Consider the following 14,575-nt stretch of genomic DNA (forward strand, 5'->3'; position numbering starts at 1 on the left):
CTTTATTCCTTACTCCCTCCCTCACGTCAACTTGGTCCCTTGATTGAAAGTCCCTGCTTCCCACAAGGTGGAAATTGTACATGATTCTACTCCTGGGTTCTAGCCACCGCTTCCTCTCTGAGTCCCTTTGGACCTAAGAATGGCAACATGTCTCCTGCTTCTAGCCTTGGGTAATACACTGAGCCTTGCCCCTTTGCAAATGGTCCCTTCATAAACCAAACTTTGTCGAATTTATTTTTTTTTTACCATCTGTTATCAATGTGGACCGTGATTAGGACCCCAAATGAGCAGACACATAAAAGGAAGAAACTAATGAATAGAGAGGTAAGACTAGAAAGCAAAGGTTTCTTGTGGACAGTTATCAGATTGCTGTGGTCTTTCCTTTCTCCTGTCTACGGACAGAGGATGTGGTAGGGTGGGCTTGTAATCTGGGCACATGGGGTTGGGTCCTTGACTCATGTCTGGGAACATATAAATAATTGTAAATGGTGATGGCCCTGCACTTTCAGAGTTTGGAGAGGTGTAGGTGGTGCATCCAATGGGGGGTACACCAAGAGATCTCTTGAAAGGTAAGTGAATTCCAAGAAGTGGCCCAGGGGCTGCAAGAAACCAAGAAACCAAGAGGAGAAAGCATTGCCCACTCCAGGGTGGAAGTTGTGGTCAGGGGTTGCAGATGGGAAGGGAGAGGAAGTCTTTTTTTTTTTTTTTTTAATTTTTTAATGTTTATTTACTTTTAAGAGAGAGGTAGAGAGTGCGCAAGCAGGACACAGGCAGAGAGAGAGAGAGAGGGAGAGAGACAACACGGAATCCGAAGCAGGTTCCAGGCTCTGAGCTGTCAGCACAGAGCCCAATGCAGGGGTTGAACTCACAAACCGTGACATAACAACCTGAGCCGAAGTTGGACGCTAAACTAACTGAGCCACGCAGGCACCCCAAGGGAGAGGGAGTCCTGAAGAAACTCACAAAAGCACCCCATGAGAGAAAGGACAGTGATCGGTCATCTCTGCACAGGAGGCCCTGTACCAGTTCTAATGCACTTAGCTTAAGCTTTGCTTAATCTAATCTAACACTGCTGTCATATTATCTCTTCTCTCCCCTTATACTCCACACTGGAGAGGCTTAAAACATCAGCTCTGAGCAGAAGAGGGAAAAGGGTAAGTAGGGAGATAAGACCAATCATCCTACCTCCCTAACTTCAGGTCTTCAAATATTTAGCAACTCCGACCTGGAGTGGGCATGTGAGGCTGGAGTATTGCAGTCTGCAGAACCCCAGAGTGATCTGATGGTTTGGGAGAATGAGTATCTATAGCAAGACAAAGGAATGGTCATGGGGCCTGCATTGTGCTGGCACACTATTGGGCTCACCTCATTCAATAAATGTATCACAGTTGAGAAGGTGACTGTGTGTAACTTAACACTTAGAGAGGTAAAAAAAAAAAAAAGCTAACTTATAGTTCCATGACACAGGGGAGCAGGGAACTGTGATAAAAAGTTAGGTCTTTCCTCCAAATGAGAACTTTGCTTGCAGCAGATTAAATGCAGCAGAAGGAACTTGAGGTGGGAGGAACATTTTTAAAAGCAGAACCATTAGAAGGTTCTTAAGAAAAGGCTCCGTTGTACTCCAGGGAGGCTGCCTTCTGGGAACATCCCCCTCCCTGCTCCTAACTGCTTATGAAACACTTCGTGTGGATCTGAGTCTGTTGTGGGATCCCCTCCCACTGGAATGATGCAAAATTTGTCATTAGGCCAAAATGGCTCACTGTGAAAAATGGATACATAGACCCTAGACCAGGGATGACGGCAGAAGGAAATGTAAAGAGAAAACTATCTGGGGCAATCATAACCTTGTCTCAAGGAGAAAAACTTCTCTAAGAACTAGAATTCCGGGGCTTCTAATCATGGCACGGGGCAAGTAAGAATGCACAGATCAAGAAGAGGGGGAGGGTGTTCAACTTTTTATCAGATTTCATACACTGGTGTGATAGGCACACACCAAGTCCATGGCAGTATAAAAAGATCACAATCCAAGGGTCTTGAAAAGAATTATGGCTTAGCCCATCTCAATAGTGAGATACCTCCTTATCAATGTCTAGTGCTATTTAAGAGTACAAATGGATGAAAACCATAGCATATTGTTTGATTTTACTTTTTTGTATGAATTTATGGATATTCCAGCCCCAAATGCCAATGATTTCTTCCCCCAAAGCCTCATTCAATTAGGAGGGGATTTATCAGCATTGGCACTAATGATATTTCAGTGTGATCATTCTCTGCAATGGGAGGGGCTGACCTGTGTGCATTATAGGATGTTTAGCATCATCCCTGGCCTTGACCTATGAGATACCAGTCGCACCCTTCAACGCCACCCCCAGTTGTGACAACCAAAGATCCACAGGCATTGCCAAATCACTCGTGGGTGAGAACCACTGGATTAAAAGTCTTAATCCTTTATGTATGGTATGACAGTATGATTTCATGTCTGTGTATCTCTATCCTGGTTTTACGCAAGACTTGAATTTCTCTGTTTCCTGGAGTCTTATCTCTCAATAGTCACTCTTACCTCTCTCTAATTTGAAGAAAGCTTGTGATAAAGGTTGCACATCCTCAACAGGCAACCTATAGACCATCAGGGAGGAGTACCTATGAGAAATAGAGAGTGAGGCTGAGCTTCTGGCTTCAAGAAGATAACCACGGAGGAACGCATGTCTCAAAAGCAGCGAAAATGTCACCAACAATTATCTGCATCTGCAGATGGATGTAGCCAATGTGTGGATGCTCTTGAATCAACAAGAAGTCACTTTACTAAAGCAGAAGCATGAGGAGGCTCTTACAATAAGGGTCCCTTTGACTCTTGGGAGGCATGGAAGACGGAAAGGAGGATACCAGGGTAGCATCTACACCTCAAGAAGGGAAGAAACAGGGGGGTTCCTTATCATTCCTCTCCAGGAGAAGAGAATCGCATTTAAGTAAAAAGGACTTAGTTCACCCCCGGGCTCCACTTCTAGGATTTGGCATTATCTCACCTACCTGAGCCTCAGGTGCCATTACGGATAATAATAAAAATGCTAAGAGCCATCACTCACTGAGCTTTGATCGATGCCTGGTACCGGGCATGGGCTTTATACAAGTGGTTGCATTTAATGGGGCTAGTTTCACCCTCTGGAAAGGATCGTGATGACCTAGGTCTGTGCGTGCATTAGGACCTGGCACATGATAGAACCATTGGGAACGTATGTGAATTCCCTTACAACAATCAGCTTCCAAATCAGCACATTGTTCTTATGTCCCTCCTGTGGTATCCTTCGGAATTGGACCTTTCTCTAATAATTCAAGTATCTGCAATGACCATAGAGTTAAAAAAACAAAAGATCAAGTTAAGCTTTTAGTTCCCTTCGCCATAATAGAACAGCAAAACAGATAGAAATAGAAAACAGAACAACAGAAAGAGGAAACAAACTAACACCTGTGTTTACCTTTCCTGCCGAGCAGCCTGGGGGAAAAGCCTCAGAATTTCACAGTGGAGGGGCTTCACTTGGGTGGGGGTCTTCACCTTCATCTCTAGCAGATAATCTTTGCCAAATTTGCTTTTCAGATATTGTATGGAACCAATACATCTGGAGGCAGGAGGAGGAAGGCAAGCAAGAGAGGGAGAAGATAAATCTATTGCTGGTGAATTTCAGCCTCTGGAGGCCAGAGCCACGCAGAGCAGGGGCAGCCAGCCACCCTAGCCCCTGACGGTGATAACCCAGTGCAAGGAGATGTCCTTAGCTCAGGTCCCACTGGGGGCACCCACCTCAGCCTTCCAGACACCATGATGGCCACGCGGTCACACACAGCCTCAGCTTCTGCCATGTAATGAGTGGTCAGGAGGGCGCCCCTTTCCGTGTTCCTGAAGGTGGCCCGGATCGCCTGCCTAAAGTTAGGTCCAAGGACACATTAACTAATGGGAAAGCTCAGGGTAAGATGAAAAGACATTTAGACACACTTCCGTTGGCACACATGAAACAAGTAGTGAATTCAGATTAGAAAGGAGTTTTGGAGGGACAACAGCCATGTAAATAACCAAACCATTGGGTGGAGTATATCATTCAGAGCATGGCTGGGGCTCAATGCTCTCAGAATATTCCTAAGGACTTGGGATTTTTTTTTTTTCTCTGTAAGAACTGTGTATCAGGTGATGTTGCAGAAATCAAGCCTGAATAATAATAGATGGATTTGGATGGCCATGCATACCCAGAAGATCTACCACGAAAATGAAATTCTTAGCGTATTAGGGTGTTAGAATGATCTTTTTCTCCTTATTAAAAACTGGCTGTGATAAGACATTCGATTTCTCCCCCTTTAGTATTTCATTGCCTGATAATGTGGTGTCTGTCACCTTATAAACAATGAGTTTGAAGGTCAGTTGGTATAGGATTAATAAATTCACTTAGGGCTACTCATGACATCCCTCACCACATGTGCTGCTGCCCCTCGGGGTCCATCCCTGTGGACGGCTCATCCAGAAGCACCACTGATGGGTTTCCCAGGATGCTCAGCACGAAGCACAGCTGGAACGAGAGGAACAGGTGTCTGGCACGGACCTGTGGGGTGCGCAGAGTAACACTAAGCCCCCCTCCCTTACCTTCCTCTTTACTCCCTCGGATAAGGTTTTCACCGGCTTCTTCAGCTCGTCCTGCAGCTTGAGCGCATCCACCAACCTGAAGGAATCAGAATGAGTCAATCTGTATCACTGCCACACTATGCGGAATATATGTAGGAGAACTGACAAATTGAGCAAACACTATATTAAGAGACATTGGGAAAAGACTATTCTGAGTGATCGGGGCTCCTGGGTGGCTCAGTGGGTGAAGCATCTGACACTTGGTTTCAGCTCAGGTCATGATCTCACGATTGTGAGATCGAGCCCTGCATCAGACACTATGCTGACTGCGCAGATCCTGCTTGGGCTTCTCTCTCCCTCTTTCTCTGCCCTTCCCCTGCTCGTGCTCTCTCTCTCTCTCTCTCTCTCTCACAATAAATAAATAAATTTAAAAATTTTTTCTTAAAAACACAGCATATTCGGAGTGATCATAAAATTGAAACTACCTAGGATAATTTATGAACCTTTCTTGGTTGTCAAATTCATATTTGCAATGACTTCTTTCCATATTGAGAATAATATGACACTTTTCTCTCTGGGCTTAATGTGCGAGAACACAGCACCGAACTGGCTTCTTGGTGACTAAGCCTTCTCCCACAAGGATGGAGTCGTCAGTTAGGAACCTTAATCCTTCCTTAATTCTGTGTCAAAGTCATTCCTACCACATCCCCCCAGTAGAGAATGGGCGTGTCTCCCCCATGTACCGTGTGATGGCAGCTGTGGCGTCTCCCTTCTTCAGCCCTTTGATGGCGGCAAACACCTCCAGGTGTTCCCTCACTGACAGGGTGGGCCAGAGCACGTTCTCCTGAGGACAGTACCCCAGGAACCCGAGGGAAGCCCCTTCACCGCTCCCTTTCAATATCACCTATGAACAATGAACATTGTTCACTGAACTTTTCAGTGAACAAAAAGTTCATTCTCACATTCAGTCCAAAATTGTGTATACATGTGTATGTGCACATGAGTGTGTATTTCTGTGACCCCCTTCTCTCACACCCGTGGTGGCCAAGAGTGCAAAAGTAAATAAGGGATCACTTAGCTCTAAGAAAAAGATGGTAATAACTCCGTAAATCAAAAGGAAGATATTCTACATTGTCATATCCCTCTACTGTAGTTTAGACTTTATTACCAAGTCCATTACCTTGATTGAATTCAGGGTTGTTTACTTGGTTGTCCATTGCTTGACTTCTTTCATTGATCCAAACATTCAAAGGATTCGATACTCATTGAGGATTCTATTTCCCCAATGTCAAATTAGCTATAGATATAGGATCTGTTTCACAAGTTTCTTGTAAAATAAGGCAGTGATCCTGAATTCAGGCCAATCCTCCTTCCAGAGGACGTCTGGTCATGTCTGCAGAGGTTTTTGGTTGTTACACTTGGGTGCTGCTGGGATCGAGTGCATAGAGGTCGGTGAGGCTGCTCGATATCCCACAATGCACAGGACAGTTCCTCACAATAAAAATCATCAAGTCCAAAATGTCACCAGTGCCAGACCTGAGAAATCCTGAACTAAGGTAATAAATGAAAAGTCCTAGGCACTAGTCTAGCACACAGGAACCCATAAATACCAATAGATAGCACTTATTTTTATGAGCCGGTCACTGTACTGTATGATCATATTAACAAGTGGTGTGACCATGGCTTACTAGGTGTCAGAGTCTAAGCACCTTACGTGTTTTGAATTACTTTATCCTTAGAAAAACCATATTTGACTCAGGTATTAGCTTTATCATCCCTGTTTAACAGAGGAGAAAACTAATGTGGCATCGATTTTAGAAACCTGGGCAGAAGGTCACCCAAGGTAAACCTGGGAGGTTAAAGCTGGGATCTGCCTTCAGAATCTAAGCCCTTGACCTTGACACTATATTGTGTCTCCCCAGTACAAAAGAGGAGAGAACTAGTTAATGTGGACTCACAGAGCTTTCAATCTAGAGAGAGAAAGGGGAAATAAAAGCAAGTAATCACATATGGGGATGAATTACAGTCCTTGCTTGATATTTTCAAGGCAATAAATGTGATAAAGAAGATCCAATGTAGTCGAGGAAAGTCCTTTTGGGGAGGTAAATTTTGAGGTGACCAGAAGGAGGTAACCAAGTACATGCAAAGCCGAAGGAAGAGCACTCTTGGCCAATGGAAAAATAAACCCAAACATCCTAGAGATGGAAGATGACCAAAGGCCAATGTGAGTAAGGGGTGAGCAGAGCCCAGATCTTGCAGGATCTTTTTTGGTCATAGTAAAGGTTTTGGATCTTCTTATTTATTTTATTTGCTTACTTATTTATTATTTATTTATATTTTTTTTTTTGAGAAGGGGGAGAGAGAGGGGAAGGGGCAGAGGGAGACAGAATCTTAAGCAGGCTTCTCACTCAGCATGGAGCCCGACACAGGGCTTGATCTCACAACTCTGGGATCATGACCTGAGATGAAGTCAAGAGCCAGATGTTCAACCGACTGAGCTACCCAGGCGCCCCAAGATTTGGGATCAAATATAAGAGAAGGATGCTAAGTAGGATAGAGACATGATCTCATCTGCATCTTTTAAGGACTACTTTGGCTGCTGCGTGAGGCAAGAGTAGAAATGGAAAGACTGTTTGGAAACCTCTGTAGCAATCCACACCACTGTATAACTTCTCTTCATGATTGCTTCCTGTGCCCTTAAACTTCGGTCACATGTCAGCAGCAGCTCCTCCTCAATGCTGTGGTCCTTTGGACCCTATCCATTATTTTATCTGACTTGGTCTAGACATACTGCCAAGTGGCATTCACACACCATTCTAGTTTTTGATTTGGAATTTAGACAATCATTATTTTTTTCTCTAATCTATCATTTCTATTTTCTGAATAAGGCCTGGATCTTGGCAATTCAACAAGTTCTCAGGATACACAAGTAAAAACAAAAAGCAAACAACAAAAAAACCCGAAGATCTTTGACCATGAATAAAGCTAATGTTTAGTTTAACTTACCCAAACATTTCCTTTTAATGTCGCTACCTTTCATTCAATAAAAAGGATATTACAGATAGTAGGTAGCCCTTTTCCAGCACCTAACTATTTTTGGAATTAAGGAGAGAAATTTTTAATTAATCCTCTTCATTCAATGCATACATTAATGGATTAATAAGAAAGGATCATTTATGTATTTTTAAGACTGTCATCAATATTCATTGGTTAATGCTTGTTCTAGGCAGCATTAATGACCAGCTTTCTGTGTGTTTACTGACCTGCCCTGAGGTTGGATTTGTGTCTCCAGTTATCATCTTAATAGTTGTACTTTTACCAGCTCCGTTGTGTCCTAAGAACCCTATGACTTCACCTGGAAGAAATAGGTAGGCTTAGAATTAATAGCTTCAAATAATTATAGTACAAATATAAACAAATCCTGCTGGAGGGCTCACGATGCGCCAAGCTCTGTGTCAAGTGCACAGATATATTATCTTACCTATTCTTCACTCACACACAAACCTAGCATTGTTACTGGCTTCCTTTTATAGGCCAAGAAACTCAGGAGGATATGGACGTTGCCCATGGACATAGAGCCGATAAGATACCGAGCTGGCATTGAAACAAATTTTGTTCCCAAAGTCTGTTGCATTTAAAGGACCCTTGCACAAAATGTGCTGTTTGTTAGAATGAACAGTGTACTCCTGGGCCGCAATGAGGTCCCTCCTGTGCACATTCCCTGGGGTGAAATAAATGATATTACTTTAAAAGCTATACCAGCCTTCTTAATAGAAAGACTAACTCCTTTTGTGTGTGTGTGTTTTATTGTTTTTTGTTTGTTTGTTTTACTTTTATTCTTTATTGGCTATTTGCCTGTTTTTTTAGAACAGACATAACTGTCTTCTTAGGCAAAGAAAAAAAAAGCCATGGTTATATGATCACTGAGGCTTTTAAGCAGGATGGATGTGGCGATGAGCTGGCTGCCTTGCATGCTCATCAGCACATGGCCCCATCTCCAGGAAGTATTATTCCCTCCCAAAGAACTCATCTCCAGAGGTTGAGCTGGCTCTGCTGACAGGTAAAACTACTGCCTCCAACCTTTTCTAACACAGAAGGAGACGTTTCTTATGGCCACTTTTTTCTTCCTCTTGGCAAAACAGTTTCTCTTCTGGCCTGCATACTCCTTCCGCAGACAGCTCGCAATGATGACCGGTTTCTGCAGAGACAAGCAAGTAACAATGGGCCTTTATTCTCACCTTGAAATGAGTGAGTGTTCCACACTCCCTCCAGCCACATTTTTCCCTGTGCAGCATCACAGCTCAGACAGGCCCCAGAAACTGCCATTTTCTTTTCTTTTCTTAAAGTGAGAGTATCATCGCTTCCTTTTTTAAATATAATTTATTGTCAAATTGGTTTCCATGCAACGCCCAGCGCTCATCCCAACAAGCGACCTCCTCAGGGCCCATCACCCACTTCCCCCTCCTCCACCCCCATCAACCCTCAATATTTAAGAACAAACTTAAATACTGAGTTTGTTCTCAGTATTTAAGAGTCTCTTGTGGTTTGCCTCCCTCCACTGCCATTTTCAAGTGAACTCTCCCAGTCTGTAGCCCTGCAGGAAATAACATTTGCACCGTATCGCACAATCTGTCCTCGCCCTTCCTCAGGAAATAGGAATAGAGACATCCACCAAATCAACAGGGCTGTTAAGACACACACATGTACACACATGACACAAACACACATATACCCCAGATGAACAGTCTCCTCTCGCAGCAAGCATTAGTCAGCCCGTTCAACTCACAAAGTCTCACTTAGGCTTTGTCATGTTAAGCTCTGCTTCCCCACACAACGACCCGGAAAATAAATTAACAAGGCTGTGTCTGTGTGTCTGTGTGTGTATTTCCCTCGTTCTCTTCTCTCTGCGGGCATTGCTTAGCCACTGAAGTCAAGTACTGAGCTACATGGGCAAGGATGAGAGAACCTCAAAGTGTTTCTCAAAATATTAAGATTCGGAGGTAGCCCCCTTTCTTGGATGAACATTTTTAGTAGCTCGACCTCTTCAGCGTCCGCAACCATCATTGCATTTGTGGTTTCCGTCCTTTCCATCTGAACATCTTCATCCTCCCCTTCAGGTTCTTCGGGGTTTGGAAAAATATCACTGCCTCTTGGAGAAATTCTACAAGTCAAAACAGTGTGTTAATAACAGGTTTCCAGTTGAAAGACTTATTGCAAAAATAGCGAACATTCTTCAGACTGCTCTCAGCTATTTGAATCGATGAACCATGAGTACAACACAGTCACCGTTTTTCTGCTCTGTCCCATCTGCCTGGCAAACAGCCTGGTTTCCATCAATGAGCCAAATGATGTAACTCTTACATCGTCCTTGCTTTCTGCCTCAGTTTAATTTTCCGCATCAGTTGTGGCTTTTTTTTTTTTTTTTTTTTAACAATAAAACAGTACATGCTCTCTGGCAACGGATTTGGGGCCACATTTGCATGAGAAAGGCACCTAGCAGCTAGAATTTTGACACAGATAACTTGGAATTCTGAAGACATTGCAAGAACTGTGGATTAAAACAGTTCGAATCAGGGACACAATCCCAGAAAATCCAGGGCGCATGATTAACAGCAAGTGAGCACTGTCTTTTCTTAGGAATAGGTGTCAGAATCTCTCATTCCTGACTGCGACCCGTCCAGTTCTTTGCTTCATCATCCCCACCACTGACGACTGTCCATTCTCAGCTCCCTCCTTCATACTGTTACACATTACTGCTGTAAACACATTTCCTAAAACATGGCTGTCAGCACGTGACACTCCTGCTCTGCCACCTACTTCACACTTGAACTTGATTCGTATTTTGTAAGTTAGGCGAGGTTTCTGAAACACACTTGCCTCTGTTTCCCATTGTATAATTTGCAAAGACTTCCTGGTGCTTCTCTCTCTCAAAACCCTCCAAAATTTAGCTTCAATGTAATTTTCCATTATCCTCTGGCACAAACCTTAAAGCTTTTTTCCAGCTGCCTTCTCAAATCTATAGGAAGGTGCTGTTTATATCAACAGCTTTTTGCTGTTCTTTTGCTTAGACAATTCTATCTTCCTGGATTGGCCATTGTTTATCCACACTTACCCATTATTTTAAAGATTTTACCTCACACATATAACTTTCTTCTAGCATGTAAGTGAAATTACCTTAATTTTTCAGTGTTTTATGTGTGCTAATGTAGCTTCTCTTACCAGGTAGTAAGCTCATTAAAATAGCATGAATTATAATAATTTTGTATAGTACACAATTCCTAAAAAAACAACCCCATGCAGGGCGCCTGGGTGGCTTAGTTGGTTAAGCGTCCAACTTCAGCTCAGGTCATGATCTCACGGTTTGTGGGTTCGAGCCCCGCGTTGGGCTCTGTGCGGGCGGCTCAGAGCCTGGAGCCTGCTTCAGATTCTGTGTCTCCCTCTCTCTCTGCCCTTCCCCTGCTTACACTCTGTCTCTGTCTCTCAAAAAATAAATAAATGTTAAAAAATTTTAAAAAGGAACAATACCATGCAGTAATTTTTACTTAATCATCTTAGGCACATGTTTTAAACAATGAGTATTTAAATAAAACATGAAATTTTCTTTGAATGTTCTCAACCTGAACACAGGATCTTTTCTCATTAGTTTCTTCCTGAACTTCATTTCCAGACACCGTAGAACAAAAACAAAAATGCAAAAGTGAAGGTAAGGCTAAGGGGAAAAAAAGACAATCAATATTAGAAATCACCATAAAAGCAACAATTTCAATATTGGAATTTATTTGAGGTGTTTGAGCATGAAGATAGACCTGATAATGTTTTCACAAGTTTGAAAGACAATCTACTTAACGTCCAATGAAGCTCTCAGAGCCAAAAACACTGCTCTTCAGAGAAACCATAACAGACAAGATAGTAGTAAGCTGGTCCCAGGACTATTCATTTCATTGAGAACTTGGGCTTCATACTCAGCATCAGGTGATGATTATAAACACAGTGGTCCAGATTTTAAAGCCCGTGTGTGTGTGTGTGTGTGTGTGTGTGTGTGTGTGTGGTGGTTCAGATGCCTAAAATGCTGGATTTTTAAGTGCCAAAATTAAACTTTTTAACTTAACGCTAAGCATACACATGCGCCCCTCTCATGCAAGCACATTTCAGCGGAAATGTATTCTTACTATTAGCAGTGCCAGAAACACAATCTGATGTTCTGAAGCTCCTAAATAATCCACAGAGTCAGGAGAAATCTGTAAAATGAGGAAAGGCATGTTTAGATGAACCTTTACCTGTTCTTGAATCTCATCTCATATAAGATGAATTAATGTCCATTAAATGACCTTGCCAGAGTTTTCTCTTGTGCATCAGGTAAAAGTCAATTTCTGTGTAATGTGCCTTCCTTGCTCTCAAGGTCACTCGGTGCCCTGTTACCCTGTGCTTGGCTCTAAGTTCAGATGCTTTTATACGTAACACTGTGAGTCAGCAGGATTTGCCTGCTAGGAGAATCCCAGCGGGTAAGGGGAGGACCCATCAAAGCCACGGGCAAGATTTGTCTTAGGACAAAGCCTCTCCTCTAACTTTACCTGCCTTGCTCTCTACATCTGTGTTCCTTCCGTCTCTTCTCCAAGGACCCTGGAGCCCTTATATTGCTCTGTCCCTTGCTCCACGTGCTCTGAGAATAGTCAGAGCTAAAGACAAAGCTCTTTGCCTGGAGTTTTGCATGGTTGTCTTTAGATTTACAATACGTGCATACATAATACACAGGCATAATACTTCAGTGCATGATTTTCATTAGATTCACAATACATTTTGAAACATCCCCCAGCTCTTTAGTGAGTAAAGAGCCAATTTTGTTTCCTGAGGTACATTTTCCAGGACCTTTTTTTCTGAACGATTTTAAGCTAATTTGGTAAACCTCTATCACAGCCATCCACCATCTAGAAAAGATGATTTTGTTTTTGCTCATTGAAGAGTTTGCCAGGACCCTGATGTTATTTCAAAGGGTCTTGTCCTTGTACGTGCCTTGGTCGCTCACTTCCAACCACTGTACCACATCCCAAATCAACTTTAGACCCCCCGATCTTTGCCCTGTCTACCATGTTTTATTTCTTCAGCTTCTTTGCTCTACTATCCTTAACCCCATCATTTGCAGCTGATGACCCTCCAATCCACCAACCCAACTACTTTCTCGCTGTCCATAAGCCTCCTAATTTCCTTAACTCCATCATTCCACGATCTGTGGTTACAATTCCTCCTTACACAGAACTGCTGCTCCTTTACCTTTTTCTTTGTCAGATTCATGTGGCAAAACACTAACCCTGATTGAACCCGACTCCACCCACCCTGAACTGCATCTGAGAAGGAGACTATGATAAACAAACAAACAAACAAACAAACAAACATCAACTTTGCTGACTTCACTTGAAAAGTAGGGCAAGGACCCTTTGAGCACTTCCTGTCAATTCTATGGACCTACTTTCTGAAACGATTGTTTACATATGTTCCTCTATCCTCAAAACCCCGACACCCTTGTTTACCTTACTCTAAGTGGATAGCTTCACCTCTTTCTTTAAGAAAATAGGATCAGTCATAAGCGAATCATGCAACTTTCTACCATCAAAGCCACTGAACTATCTGCTGTTGGCCACAATCTTGATAAACAGATGGAGTGTTTCTGCCTTTATGGAAGGCGACCTCTCTTTTGAGTGCTATATGACTTTTTTTTCTCTCAGCTATTCAAGGACTTGGCTTCTTAGGTAGTTCATGTCTCTCTTTTCATCAAAAATTTCTCTTATATTAGCACGTTATCTCCCTTCTTAAAAATATATTCTCAGTCATCTACTTTTCCATCTCTCTGTTATCCTTTTTACTAAAACCAGAAATTGCTGCCTCTACACCCTGCATTCCTTCCTCATTTCACAGTATCTACTAAGCTTACTCTTGTTAGGTTTTATGTTCAATCTTCATTGAATTCTATCTTGTTAATATCACCAATGACTTCCATGTAGTCAAATCCAGTGGTCTCTTCTCAGTTGTCAACTTTTAAGACCTCCCTGTTGGTGGCTAAATCACTCCCTCCTTCCTGAAACATTCTTCATTGACATCTGGCACACATCCCACTGTACAGATTTTAGTGTTTAAGGAGGGTTTCTGAGAAGAGATTCTGGCATGCAACGGTCCCCTCATTTTCTCTCCTGCCTCATGGGTTCCTTCTTAACCTGACTTGCTGACTCTTCCTCTTCCCAATCTTTAAATTTTGGAGTTCAAGGTCAAATCTTTGGCCCAATTTTTATTCTAACTGTACTGACTCTGTAGGTTAAATAATCTAGTCTCATGGCTTTAGATATCCCTTCTATGCTAATGAATCTCAGTAACCACATGCTGAATTTCAGACTCAGACATCCTACTGGCTAGTTGATATTTCCCATTGCATGCCTATTAGGAACCTTAAACCTAATATGTCCAAAGTGAACAGAAAAAGCACATTTCATTAGCCTCCCACTAGGGTCATTTTTCCCAGGAGAGAGGATTATCATGAGAATTATAAAATTCCACTACTGTGGAGTTGGCTTTGACCTTCATAAACCAAGTCAGAGCTGCCTTATTGACTGGCATGACTCTTGCTTATGGTAAGAGAATGATCTTTCCAAAGACAGAGACTTCAAATATTATACAGATAAGGACCCCACCTACATTTTTACAGTATTCTAGGCTATCTCCAATGGCCACACATTTCATGACCCTAGGGCAGGTGTGAAATTACTTACCTCGGAGAAAATGAATAGAGAGCCAATCAGTGTGAAAGGTGGTATTAATATGGTGCAGAGAAGCAGCCCTACAAATCCATATTCATTTATATCCGTAGCAACTATCGAGAAGATGGTGATCTAAAAAAAAGTGCAGCCTCATTTCACTAATGTGAAACAATCTGAATTGTAGGATGTTTTCCAAGAGGGTGAGAATTCATCTCATAAATGTTCTTAT

At 42.5% G+C, this 14,575-nt stretch overlaps 1 protein-coding gene across 1 annotated transcript in view; it reads right to left on the reverse strand.

Moving 5' to 3' along the window:
* LOC144244936 (ATP-binding cassette sub-family A member 9-like) overlaps positions 1–14,575 on the reverse strand; it is a 60,888-nt gene that overhangs the window by 1,402 nt on the left and 44,911 nt on the right. Inside the window, exons 27-38 of the mRNA XM_077780280.1 lie at positions 14,359–14,478; positions 11,773–11,841; positions 11,221–11,312; positions 9,644–9,764; positions 8,684–8,801; positions 7,867–7,958; positions 5,347–5,507; positions 4,625–4,700; positions 4,456–4,550; positions 3,794–3,913; positions 3,474–3,614; positions 2,561–2,640 (exon numbers count right to left, since the gene is read on the reverse strand). Coding sequence (XP_077636406.1) covers positions 2,561–2,640; positions 3,474–3,614; positions 3,794–3,913; positions 4,456–4,550; positions 4,625–4,700; positions 5,347–5,507; positions 7,867–7,958; positions 8,684–8,801; positions 9,644–9,764; positions 11,221–11,312; positions 11,773–11,841; positions 14,359–14,478 — 1,285 coding nt within the window. The remainder of the gene's footprint in view (positions 1–2,560; positions 2,641–3,473; positions 3,615–3,793; positions 3,914–4,455; positions 4,551–4,624; positions 4,701–5,346; positions 5,508–7,866; positions 7,959–8,683; positions 8,802–9,643; positions 9,765–11,220; positions 11,313–11,772; positions 11,842–14,358; positions 14,479–14,575) is intronic.

Source organism: Crocuta crocuta, unplaced genomic scaffold, assembly GCF_008692635.1.
Source record: "Crocuta crocuta isolate KB4526 unplaced genomic scaffold, BGI_CrCroc_1.0 scaffold288, whole genome shotgun sequence".
NCBI lineage: Eukaryota > Metazoa > Chordata > Mammalia > Carnivora > Hyaenidae > Crocuta > Crocuta crocuta.